Source organism: Dasypus novemcinctus, chromosome 13, assembly GCF_030445035.2.
Source record: "Dasypus novemcinctus isolate mDasNov1 chromosome 13, mDasNov1.1.hap2, whole genome shotgun sequence".
NCBI classification, from domain to species: domain Eukaryota; kingdom Metazoa; phylum Chordata; class Mammalia; order Cingulata; family Dasypodidae; genus Dasypus; species Dasypus novemcinctus.
In genome coordinates this window covers 16,993,342-17,007,207 of record NC_080685.1, presented here as the reverse complement: position 1 = coordinate 17,007,207, position 13,866 = coordinate 16,993,342, and the positions used below count along the sequence as shown (strand labels likewise).

Genomic DNA, 13,866 nt, shown 5'->3' with positions numbered 1-13,866 from the left:
TTACTTATTTAAACAAGAGTTTTAGAATCTCCGTTTCATTTGAATAAAGACCCTAAGTCTTAAAAGTGAATTGTAAAATGGTAGAACTTATGAAAATGATCGGAGACAAAAGGGAATATGCTAAAAGATCTGAGCAAAATGCAAATTTAGAAGGTCTCTCTGCAATTTTTTAAAGTTAATTTTTCCATTATAAGAAAAACATGATCAGGTTATAACACTTTGGAACATACAGAGAAAAGGAAAAAAATTGTTCTCATTCATTACAACCTGACATAGACAATATTAGCATTTTTGTATTTTCCAGGCCAACATTTCTGCCTGTGGATGCTCTACCATGGTTATAAGTATGATGTATATGGATTTTTCCATGCATTTTAAATAAAGGTCTAATTTTAGTGTATATCCAATATTGTATCTTTTTCAACAGTACTTTCTCTTCTAGGCATTATATCTATTACTGCATAGACTTTCGAATAGTCACTTACTAGCCATCTTGTGATTATTTCACAATGCCACAGTAGACATTCAAAATATTATTTTACCGAATGTAAGTGAATGAGCCATAGTTTGTGCAACCATTCACTGGCTACTGGATAATAGGTTGCCTTCCAATTTTTACCACGACGAATTATGCTGCAATTGTTAACTTTATGCACCTAAACCTTTTTCCATATTTTGAACTAATTTTCTCGAAAAACTCTTACAAATAGATTTACTCTCTCAAACATTATGAATATTTTACAATCCTCGATAAATAATGATTTTCCAGGTGACTGTAATAATTTATACAAATACGAACAATGTCTAAGGGATCCCATTCCATCACAACTAGCAACATCATTAATTTTTCTTTTGCTAATTAAATGGTGGACAAATTAGGTTTAATTTGCATTTCTTTAATTGTAAGTAGATGAGTTTTTTTCATATATTTACTTCCTAGCTATTTTATCCCTAAATGAAATATATATTAACATCATTTGATTGCAGAGTTTAAAAATCAAATTTTAAGAGCTGTTGTTTTAAGGAATATATTTAACTTTTGTTAGATTTGCAGCATTTTACCAAATTCTTTTAATTTTGTTGACTTTTCTCCATATAGAAGTTTAAAACTTTTATGTTCCCAGTCTGATTGGTGTGTGTGTGTGTGTGTGTGTGTGTGTGTATGTATGTTATTTATTTTATGATTTCCAAGTCTGGAAATTTAGAGTTTATATAAATGTTTGATTTTATTTAATATCCTTTTTAGGATTTTCCCTTTACATTTTTTAAAATGTGAGCCATACCAGCAGAAAAGTACATAAAATAAGCATGTATATTTTCAAAAGTATGCTTAAAGTGAACACCTCTATAACCAACTGGTTCAAGAAATCAATCATTTCCTGCACTCTAGAAGCCCTTGCATGTGGCTCTTTGATCACAAAACCCTTCTTTCCCCCCTTGGAGGTTTCTATCTATTATCCTGACTTTTGTGAAAATCATTTTCTTGCTTTTAAAAAATTAATTTTATGGCTTAGACATGCAATTTTCAGCAGTTTAGTTTAGCTTTGCCTATTTTTACTTGATAAAATAGCTTCACATTGTACATAATCTTTGGTATCTAGCTTCTTTTTCTCAACATTATGTGGTTCAGATTTTCCTGTGCCATTGCATATAGCTTGCAGAAGTTCTTTTCCTCTACATGCTATAATCATTCAACTGATGAGCTATGCTCTATATGCTATAATCATTCATTCTACTGTTGGTAGGATTTGCAGAGGCTCTCCATACGAATGCTACCTGGAACATTTTTTACATGTATATTCTGGTGCAAATGTGAAAGATTTAGGAATTATTTATTTAGGAATAGAATTATTATTTAGGAATAGAATTGCTGGGTGGTAGGGTAAATTCAACTCTGTTAACACCAAAATGTTTTCCAGTGTGATTATGCCAATTCACATCCCCACCAGTCAGTCTGACATGAGAATGCCTGCTCCTCTACACCCTCCTTAACGCTTAGCATTGTGAAAACTTTTAAATTTTTGTCACTCTAGTAGGTTTAAAATAGTAGTTCAGTGTGGTTTTAATTTGGAGTTTCCTGAATCTTAAGGAGTTTGTGTGAATATATATATGTTGTGTGTTTTTTGGTGACTTATATTTCCTATTTTGTGAAGTGCGTGAGCAGGTCTTCTGCCCACTTTCAACCGAGATGTCTGGCATTCCAGCTATTTATAGGAGTTTCATATTCCTCTGAACACTAATGCTTTATGAGCTACACTACTTTGAAAAAACTTGCACTTTCTGTGGCTTGTCTTTTATTCGCTTTTTGGTATTTTTGATAAATTAAAGGTCATAATTTTAGTGATTTTGAATTTTGTGTGTTATGTTTTTAAAAATTCTTTCCTCTCCCAAGATCAGAAAGATTTTTTACTTCACTGTGTAACTAAGTGCTTTCAGATTTTGCCTTCTCATATTTAGGTTTATAATCCATCTGGAATTGATTTTTAAGCACAGTGTGATGTAGGAGTCCAATTCTATTTTGTTTTCTATTTGTATCATTCCATATTTCTGTCTGGGGTTGGAATTTATATGCTCTGTTTCTGTGGCTTTAGTAGTTAGCCTAAACATTCCAGCATGCATACTTAAGATATTATCATCTTAATCTGCCTTTATTCTTCTCCTGGACATGGCTAACACTTTGAAAACTCTGAGTCCACTTCTCCTCCCATCCAATTGTATATATTATTATAATTATGCACTGTAATTCTACCTCATGATTTTCAACCCAACCATACACTGTTATTATACAGTTAATGTTTGTTTGGACTTATCAATGTATTTACCATTTTCTTTTCTCTTTGTACATTAGACCTTCCATCTGGGATCACATTCTTTCTGTTGAAGTATAACCTACATAATTATGTTTAGTGAGAGTATCTCAGTTGCTGTTTGTCTAAAAATCATTTTATTTTGCCAACATTCTTGAAGGCTATTTTCACTGGGTATAGAATTTTAGGATGGCATTTACTTTCTTTACAAAACATTACCTCTATGAAACTCTTCTGACTTCCATTCCTGCTTTTGATAAGCGAAATTTTCGTCTCTCATTCATCCATCTGTAATCTGTTCATTTTATGCAACCCCTTTAAGGTCGTCTGTGTGTTTGGTTTACTGCAGTTTTACTGAGATGTGTCTGGTGTGGTTCTTTTTTAAAGAAAAAAATCTACCCTGTTTGTGAATCACTGGGATTCTTGAATCTCTTTCCTCAATTCTGGTAAAGTTTCAGACATTATTTCATCAAATAGTGGCAATGCTCCAGCCTCTCTCTCCCTTTTTTCTGGAATTCTGATTAGATGTCTGTTAGGGTTCCTCACTCTACCCTTCAAATCTCTTCATCTCTCTTTCATATTTTCTAAATTTTTATCATTCAGTGTTGCATTCAAGATATTTTCTTCTGTCTTATCTTTTAGTTCCACCAATTCTCTCCTCAGGGATGTCTAACCTTGTGTGTGTGCGTGTGTGTGTAGGTGATTTACTTCAACGTCTTCATTCTGTTGGTTTATTTTAGGAAGCTATTTCTGGTTCTCTTTCAAACATTCTAGGTAATATTAAATACTTTCTATTGCCTATATATTTTTAAGCTTGCTTTTGCTTCTTGAAATATATCTAATTGTTTTGAAACCTGTGCCTGCTAGTTATAATATCTGAGGTATTTGCAGAGCTGTTCCTTGTTTCCCTGTATATTTTAGAAAGTTTTATTGTAAAGTGCTCAATTTCCTTAGGAAAGTGTTTTTCTAAATTTAGAGGTCTGTGATGAAGGTTTGTTCCTCTACGCGTTTGCTTCTGCCATGAGGCATTTCCAGTCCAAAACCACTTCAAACTGTACTCATAAATTGGGGGGTTTTGCGCCATCCAGATGTTTGAACTTGTGCTCTAAATCCATGGAAAGTTACCAATTTTCAATTCTCAATTCTGTTGCTATTCTGCTCATCACCAAAACAAGTTTTCTTGCACTTGCCAGACACTGCAGAGGACGGAGCCGGTTTACTTAGGGTTCATCTTCACCCTGAGAGTGTGGCCCTGTAGTGTCCCAGCTTGAGGAGGGGATGGTCTGCCATTAGGCGCCCTGCCTTGGCAGGCTCGGCTTTCACTGTGGGCGGGCCACAGTTTTAGGGGTGCAAGAGGCACAAGGTCCCCTGGTTGAGAAGATCCCCTTCTGCTCTGCTTAGTCCTCCAGGTCCCCTTTACAATCAAATTTTGACCTCATAATTTATTATTTTGTCAGGTTTTGCTACATCTAAGAAAGTATTTTATTTTGTATTTTAGTCATAATTTTCAGTTTTAATCAACTAGGGGGATTAGTTTTAATAATCTAGCCTGGCAAAATACCGGAAATGGAAAAGTCATCTCTCTCTCTCCATATATAATTCCCCTCTAAGTTATATTGGTGTCTGGTCAGGGATTAGACATACCATTCATTTTTTCCATCCCACTGCTAAGCAATTACCTCAGCAACATACACTGAATAATCAATTCTTGATTGCGACATCTCATTTTCACATAAGACATTCATATGACTAATTTGTCTCCTTTCTGGGTGTTCTGATCCACTAATCTCATCCTCTATTCTTGGATTGGTATTATATATTTTTTTCTGATTATAACATTTTATAGTATACTCTAAAATCTCAAAGTGCTATGTTCCTTTTTCTTATTCTTCTTTTTCATATTTTTAAGGCAATTAGATACTAGCCTTGTAAATGAATCTTAGAATCATTTTTCCAAGTTGTATGTTTCCTTTGAAACTATTTTGAGCTATATTAAACGTATGAATTTATTAGAAAGAATTGACATTTTTAAATCTACCCCTTCTTATCCAAAATCAGATTATATCTATCACTACTTATTCAGCATTTACATTTACATTTTAATAGACTGTTGTAGTTTTCCTTATTTATAACACTACTTGCTAAAATCATTTCCATGATCATTTCATATGTTTTGCTGCAATCATGGGTTGGATCATTTTTTCATTTTATTTTTTAGAGTTTTTTTGGTATGTTAGAATACTCTTGCTTTTCTAAATTTTCTCATCTCTGGTGATATTTGTGAATCCTCTTATTAATCTTGGTCAATTTAATCAACTCTTCTGTGTATTCTACATATATGTAAGTAATATAATCTCAAAATCAGTCCTTCCATTGACCAGAACTTTGAAAATAATATTCAATAACATTAATTTTTTCTCCCTATTTTAATAGTAAAGCCACATATGCTTAACCAATAAATATGTTAACTCTTAGTATATTGACAGTTTTAAATTCACTGTGCATTTTATGTAGAACGTCATGTTCCAACCCCAGATTAGAGTTTAAGAAGTCCTTGTCCAACACCATCCACTCAGCAGACTTCAACAGCAGGAACCAGAAAAATCCGGGTGTTAGAAGAAGCTATTTGAATTTTAGGGTTAAAAATTTTAGTAGGTTTTGATTTCAGTCTTGTTGAGGTTTTTTTTGTGTGTGTGTCTAGAAACTGAGAATAAGGAATCCAATGAAAGCTACAAATTTGGACATGATGAAAAGAGTGTTGAAAATGACTAAGATGAGTATGGTAAAAACTGAAAGGCCATGTTAATAAGGTGTAGGGAGCCTCCCACAACATGGCGGATCTCACAACATGGCGGAGTTCACAAATCTGCCCTGTGATTTCCTTATTCTTCTCCTCCCTGCTTCTTTGTTCTCCCCCTCCCGCCTCTACTCAGGTGACCACAGCAATACGCATGCACAAGGCGCGAAACTCCGCAGACCCAGTGCGAACTGTCGGCCAATCCCTTCCTTGGACGTCTGCCACCCACAAGACCAGCCTATCACCTATGTACACGTTCCCTTCCTTTTATATATTCCCGTGTTTTACCCCCAGTAAACGAGACTTGATCAGAATCCTGTCTTGTCTCCATTCTTCTCTCGACTCCTGCCCCACCCTGCTTCTTCCCACAGGTCCCTGGACTCGCCCCTGCCGGACCGGAGCAATAAGGCATTCAAAAAATGACTAAACACTAGTGAAAAGTTTATATCCTTAGCAAATGTTAAATTTTGGAAATAAGCTTTGTGTGCATAATTTACCTTGCTCATACAGAATTATATAAACCCAGCCATAGAGCTTTACATTTATCTATATTTCTAGATCAGTTCAAGTAAAATCTGTGGCTCAGTCTTGTCAATATGAGATCTCAAGTTCCCACCACAAGCCAAATGAAACAGAATTGACCAGGAGGGACCAGGAAAACTGCAATCTAGAGAGGCTCCCTAGGGACTTTCCATACAAACTAAAATTTAAGGAGAGAGAGGCAGACAGAGGAGATAAAAGGGCCAGAGAGAGACACAGAAAAACAAAATCACAGAAAATGAGGAGAGAAGTATTACATTTGTACTTACTGCACAAAAGGTATTATAAATCAGCGATAAAAGCTGAAAGTGATATTCCCTTTAAAATACTATAATTATACCAGAAGACTTTGGAAAAATGAACACAAACATCACAAAAAATCACCTACAAGTTATGTGCTCTACGTTGTACAAAGCATCTCAGAGTGTATGAATATCAAATAAGAAAACACAACCCATCACGACTAATTATATTAATGAAATGCTATCAGAGTTTCCTTGCAAATTCCTTGTCTTATTTCTTTGTAATTTATATATTGCTTTTACTGCAATCAATCAGAAAGTAAAGAAATATCTTCAGTCTTGAGATCAAGGAAGGTTGGGGAAGACTTCAGGCTATGCTAGGGCTTTTATAGAAACTGATCTGGGAATGTCAAGTTGATCCTCTCCCTGGTCCTGATATAAATTTTAGAGATCAGGTTGCTGATTCTGTGTTTGAATGCCAAATGTCTTTCTTTTTGCTTAGCTGCCATCCCATCAGCTCCAGCAGCTTCACCCTGTTCGCTGCTTTTAAAGTTCATGAAACAAGCCCTTCCTCATGCTACATGATTGGTCCTTCAATTCCCTATTCCATGACCATTTTGTGGTAGCTGAAAAGCCTCAGCACTTTAGCTGGAATTGGGACCACACTCAAAGGCAAACAGGACTGAGTATAAATTTTAAAAGATGTTATATTGCTTAAAATAGCAGATTGCAATTTCATGCTTTGAAATTCAGCAGAATATCCTCAGCACACCATGCGTCAGTGCTGGCACTGTGTGTCGGATGGACCTTGGATACTAAGACGAAGGAGACGTGGATCCTGGCAAGAGGACTGTGTGACCAACTGACATCAACTGCTCTTCCTTTTGTTCTGTCTGTCTTAGTTTGCAGCTCTGCTATAACAAAGTACCACAGACTGGTTGGTTGGCTTAAATGACAGGAAATTATTGCCTGACAGTTTGGGAGGCTAAAAGTTCAAAATCAGTGTCTCAAGGACATGCTTTCTCTGAACGCTAGCTTTCTGGTGGAGGCTTGCCAACAATCCTTAACTTATTCTCTGCCTCTGTCACATGGCCATATCTCTCTCCATTCCCCCCCTACTTTCGTGTTCAAATTCCCTCTGCCTAGTGGACTCTAATCATATAGGACAAAGGGCCCACTCTGAGTCAGTTTGGCTCTACCTTAACTAAAATCATCTCTACAGATTCGATTTACAAATGGGTTCATATCCGTAGGACTGGTTAAGACTTGAACTGGTCTTTTGGGGGGGTATAATTCAATCCCCAGCACCACCATTCCTAAAAATCACTTGGAATAAAAAAGACTCAAAGAAATCAGACTGCTGCAAGCTCCACAATACTCAATTGTATAGGAGCATTTATAATCAATGAGCATGGCTTTTCCAGTCATTAAGGTTTAGAAGTTGATAATAATGATGCTATGCTGCTCAAAGGATGATTGAAACTGCTTTGAGACACTTTCCTAGTAAACAAGAAAAGTAGCATCATTCTTGTACAGCCTTAGGAGTCTCTTCTTCCTTTTCACTTTTCCTCTTTCCTTTTCCCCTTCTTTGCTCCAACCAGTTTTGTTTCTCCTTTCTCAGATACCCCAGCCATAAGTCTAAAGTCCAAGGCCTCCTAGCAAGGGTTGTGTGTATGCCATCCTTGAATGAAAAGACCCTGGAGAGAAGGGAAGAGGTGAAGCTCAGTGGTTGTGCTTCCCATGTACAAGGTCCTGGGTTCAATCCCTGGCACCTCCTAAAAAAAAAAGGACTCTGGCAAGAGTGCTCTGAGCTTGAAACAAGGCTGAGGCAAGAAGATGTGAAGAGAAGCTATGTGGAGCGCATCAGGAATATGGTTTGGTGGGATGTTTATTTGACAAGCTTTTCTTCCTGCATGACCTGCTTGCTAGTTGGTGCCAACAATGAAGAAATTGACTGAATATGGTTCATGCACGTTTCCAGGAAATTACCTTGAGCTGAGACCCAACTGAGTGCCTGAGGCCTGTGTATAGCATTCACCTCCAAGAGGCTCTGAAAGGTCTGCACCCAGCAGCGCAACAGTCCATTGTGCTAGGTATACGCCAAGATGGAGGTATCTTTATTGCATTGATCATTCCCACGCGAGTCTAGCCAGAATCTGATTGGCAGCTTGAGCTCTGCTGACAATTTCTAAGTTATGTCAGGCCATGACCTTTGCATGCTTAGTTACAAAACACAAATGCCTCACCACTGAATCTTTCATCTTCTTGGGCAGAGGGTCTGTAGCCGACTCTTCCAAATTTTGATGTAAAAGTTTAGGAAACAATTTGCACTGAATATAGGACCTGGAAGGAGAAAAGCACACAGGCTTTACTTTTTAAAGTATTGCAACTTCTATATATTTATCAAAAGAGCAGAGGTTAAGTTCCCTGAGGGCTGGGGGTTTGTGAAACTCTGCCATTCTCTGGGCTATCTGGAAGCAGACAATGATAAACAGCTTGTTTGAGCCCAATGACTGGCATGCTTGTGGGCTCTGAGCCCTTCTAGAACAGAACAGAGCATTTGATCCCGAGAGGCCCCATCCCTCAGAGCTTCAGAGTACTTGAACACAAATGATTTCTTGTATCTGCCTCATAAGCCATGAAGCTGAGACTTCTAACAAAAAGACCAGTGAAAACTTTGACCTTGGACATCACACCCAAAAATGACAAGAGCAAGTGCACTCTCCATTAAACAATTCATAATGAAAAGAGGCCTGTAATCAAATGATGCATCCAAGATAATGTCTTAATTTTCAAATTTCCTAGCAATGAGAGCAATGAAGTACCCAAGAAGGTATTTTTTACCCATGCCTGTCAGTAGCCAGTGAAACTTGGGGAGCGCCTCCATTTCTGTTTCCCCCTAACCCTACCCCACCAGGGCTTCATCCTCACAAAAAAGAGCGGCAGCAAAACTACTTTCCAAAAGTGTGAAACTTTTGACAGTAAAAATTGTGCAAATCACATATAACCGTGCTTTTCCCCATTTTTCCACACCTTTCATCTGGCTGCACCTGACAGCCTAAAATTATGGTTTCTCTGGCCCCCAAATAGTTATATTTATCTTAAGTCAAAATCTTTAAGTTTGGACAAATTATACGAGATGATATCTGAAACTCACTTTGGCATCATAAAAAGGGTTTTCAGTCCCAAACTACATACTTTTCAAAGATTTAAAAGGAATCATTAAAGGGAAAATTGGAAAGTATACTTTAAAATGACTAAGGATTATTAAATACATTTTTAAACTTTGGCTCAAACTCTGGGTCAGCAGGCAAACTGGGAGCAACGAAAGGAAACAGAAACCTTTCCTTTCAGAGGTGCAAGCCTAGTCGCCTTGGGGTACAGGCAGTGATGCTGCTTAATGGCTTCAGAGAGGGCCTCGTCCAAGGCGAAGCCAAAGACTGTGCTTGGGTGCTAACAGCCGCCTGTTCCTGCCGTTGTATATTTTACTCCCCAAACACAGGAGCTGAGGTTAATGTTTGCTGGAAGTTGACCCTTGAATTTAATTAGCTTCTCATCCTGGCTTTCTCCTATACTTCCCCAGTGACTAGCTACTTTAACAGCAAAGAATCAGGCCACACTGAATCCCATCTCCCCACCCCGCTGAGAGTACCCCAGCCGAAACCACGCTGAGAGGATGTGCCATGAAGGAGCTCGGCTGAGCCACTCACATTAACACGGAGGGGTCGCTGCTCTGCCGGCTCAGGTGGTAGGAAAAGGCAACCAAGAGGCCACAGAAGGCAGAAAACAGTGCTGGGATGTGTTGCAGGCTCCACGGTTCCTAAAGAAAAGACATCAGATAACCAAGTAATTCCTCATCTTTGTGCAGAATAACAGACTCTCAACAAAACCCCAAGGCCCTGGGGGACGTGGTTTCCCTGTGGTGGGGCTTATGGTAGAGGAAGCCCTTGCCTGTTCATACACAGGTTGATTTTGACACGGGGCAGGGGTGGGGGGATACTTCAAAATAATCTCATATGTTGATGAGAAAATTATTTACTTAATCTTTTTGGAAGTTAAGGTTAGGATTTTTATAAGGTATAGACATGTGTCACCTGTTTAAAATTTTAATATTATGCTTAATAATTATTAAAGGAATTATATTTCTTAGAGTTTACTTAATCTAAGTAAACTCCAAAGTGTAAGAAATATAAAAATGTTCTGTTCAGGCAGTTTTATTGCATCTAATTCCAACGAGAACGTTTTAGTAGTAATGTTTCCATAACTTGTTGAGCTGTTTTTTTGCCTTATTTGGGTTTTTTAAATTTTAAATAAAATTTGAATAAAAAAAAAAAAGGAAAAATGGCTTAGATCAAATAGATTAGTAGACTGAAATGAAACTCGGTAAAAATAAAATACTGTCTCCCTGATAGAATGTCCAAAAATGAGACAAGCAAGCTACTTTAGGGTTAACGTGATAGAAGCCCATATGCTAATAATCAGCCACTTGAACTCGGCTAGATGAGCAGAACACAGGACATGGGCGTTACCACCAGGAGCAGTGAGGTGACCTTGTACAAGCTCTCATACCACCCATACCTGACATTTCCGCCAACACAAATATGTCTTTCATATATACAAAGAGGAAAATGTCTATATGTTTAGCCTTTTCAGTCACCATGAACAGAATCTGCTTACACCTTCTGAGACTGAATTTAAATATGGTTCTCCCAAGATTTTGATCTCTTAACTCACAAAGCATTTTATTTGAGAAGGACGAGTGGTTGTGCTTAAAACCAAAGAGAAGAATAAATGAGTCAAGTATGCTAATATTATATTCATAACTGGTAACATATGCTGAAAAAGCAAATGTTACACTGGGTGGAGCTAGTGATTCCATTTTTGAATGCTTTAGTTTTCTATATATTAAAATGTATTTCTTTTATTTCTCCCACACTGAATGTCTAGTAGCCTGTGAGTGCAGCATCTGGAAGGTGAATTGAAGGGTGTCAGCATTCACTAAGGCTGCTGCACCTTTGTAGCTAGACAATCATGAAACAAGAACGGGTGATTCCATATACGAAGGAGGTAGGGCTGCAAGCCTGCAACTGCTCTTGGATGATCATTGTCCTAGAATCTGACTCAGGAACTTGTCCTAGGTCCTCAAGGCAGCACGGCTGAGGTCATTGTTTTTCTGATTCTGTGCAGCTGTCTTCCCATCAGTTTTGCTGAAAAGTTCCAGTCCACTGATAAAAGCATTCTCTGCTTATCTCTTCTCCCTTTGGAGTTTGCTATAGCAACCCCCTTCCCTTCTGTGTCCAAGGAAGGGGTGCACCACCTCCTTCCCAAGACCAACAGCACCTCTACTATCTCTACACTTACCTTCAGGGCCAGCCCAAGCTCTTGAATGTCTGAGCTCCACCATTCACACCTCCATCAGCCATTCTCATTAGCCTCTGTCATGTGGGGCACGTCTTCATGGCAAGATGAGCAGACATGGATTTGAAATCCAGTCTTGACATGGATGAGGTATGACCTTGGCTAAATTACTTAACACCTCCTCTGAGTTTGTTAGTTTCATCTTCTTTTAAAAGGAGAAATAATACCTACTGGAGGGTGGTTGTGAGGATAGGTGGTTTTTTAAAATCTTTTTGGGATGGGAAACGGACTTGGCCCAGTGGTTAGGGCGTCCGTCTACCACATGGGAGGTCTGCGGTTCAAACCCTGGGCCTCCTTGACCCATGTGGAGCTGGCCCATGCGCAGTGCTGATTCGCGCAAGGAGTGCCCTGCCACGCAGGGGTGTCCTCTGCGTAGGGGAGCCCCACGCACAAGGAGTGCACCCATAAGGAGACCCACCCAGCGCGAAGAAGGGAGCAGCCTGCCCAGGAATGGCACCGCCCACACTTCCTGTGCCGCTGACGACAACAGAAGTGGACAAAGAAACAAGACGCAGCAAATAGACAGAGAACAAACAACCGGGGGGGGGGGTGCGATTAAATAAATCTTTTTTTTTTTTTTAATCTTTTTGGCATGGCTGGAGGACTCAACGCAGTCCCCACTTGGTGACTCGCACCTACTGCTCGCAGCAGAACCACAGTTATCCTGAGACATGTTTCCTCTCCTGCATCCCCACAGTCAGTTGATCTCACGTGGATCGACCCACCCATTCTATCTGTACTTTCCTTCCCTTGCATCCTGCCTGGGTAAGGCCTCCTTCCACTATCTCTTGCCAGGACTACTGTTAATAGTTTAGAAACCAGAGGCCTGTACTGCATCCCTTCCCTAACCCATAGACTCGACGAAACAACAGAATGGTCCTCCTCTCATAAGATGCAAACCTGATCACATCATTGCCCCTTACTTAATATCATTCAATGACTCATCATTGCTACTGAATAAAATCCACTCCAGGAAGGTACCTAAGCCAGTTAGGATCTAATCCTAGCCCAGTTTTTCCGCCTCATCTCTCACATTTATGGTGGGCATAATGTGAAACTATCAAAGTAAGTTGTTTCCTGCCTTCCTGTACCTGGTTCTAGATGCACAGAGGGCTTCTTTCTTTCTGGCCCTACTCCACTCCCTTCTCTACCTGGTGAGCTACTGCCCATGCCTCAGTGCTCAGGATAAGAAGTTTCATCTGCTCAGTGCTGCCTTCCCTGGTCTTCTAGACAAAATGAAACCCTTATGAAATACCTCTACTGTGGCATTTAAGTTACCTCACTTTTATTATTTGTAGATTTGGGTATTACTTGCCTCCTTATCATAGAGCAATAGGAGTTTGGCTTACACATCTGGTTAAGTCACAGGGACAGAGATATTCTGAAAATATTCAAGACATTTTCATTGAATCCATGGGGCAAACTCAGTCTTCCATTATGCTCAGGGTTAAAACAACTTGTCACATGACTTGCTGTCTCTAACTTCAAGGAAAAGATGTTCTGGCACAACTTGCCAACACAGTCCCCTTCGAGACTCAACGTGCACCACTGTCTCTGTAGGCCTCGCCCTCCGGGTCCCACAGGGCCTGGAGCACCTCTCACAGGACCTCACTGTTTTCTTGTCTCACTCCCCAATACGGAGTGACCCCACTCCCTGTGGAAGAGCAGCCTTGCATCTCTCTTTTCCCTGTCCCTGGCACAAACATGCCCTTGAGAGAATGATTGCAAAGATTTCAGTACTCATGATGCTTTGTCACTCTTCTATAACCCATGAGGAGGAGAATTTTCAGCAAAAAAAAAAAAAAAAGGTGAAGAAATTAAGTAGCCTAAATAGAATGTGGACCGGACAGTGAAATGCTGCTGTGATGATGAGACTATCAGAAGAAAGGCAAGCCCTTGACCTTTGGACTCTCAATTCTCCTAAGAGCATACTCGATAATAGAAGAGTTATCCTAAAACTTAATATTTTTATTCTTTCTCTTAACGGGTTGAATTGTGTAGATATGTTGAAGTCCTGACCCCCAGTACCTCAAAATGTGGTCTTATTTGGAAATATGGTGTT

General features: G+C 39.1%; 1 protein-coding gene across 2 annotated transcripts in view; it reads right to left on the bottom strand.

The window, feature by feature from the left end:
• Nucleotides 1-13,866, bottom strand: part of PCNX2 (pecanex 2) — a 354,532-nt gene that overhangs the window by 180,163 nt on the left and 160,503 nt on the right. For both annotated transcript variants that reach the window (XM_071207372.1, XM_004451027.4), the window contains 2 exons: nucleotides 10,097-10,206; nucleotides 8,633-8,729 (listed from right to left, as the gene is read on the bottom strand). In XM_071207372.1, coding sequence (XP_071063473.1) covers nucleotides 8,633-8,729; nucleotides 10,097-10,206 — 207 coding nt within the window. The remainder of the gene's footprint in view (nucleotides 1-8,632; nucleotides 8,730-10,096; nucleotides 10,207-13,866) is intronic.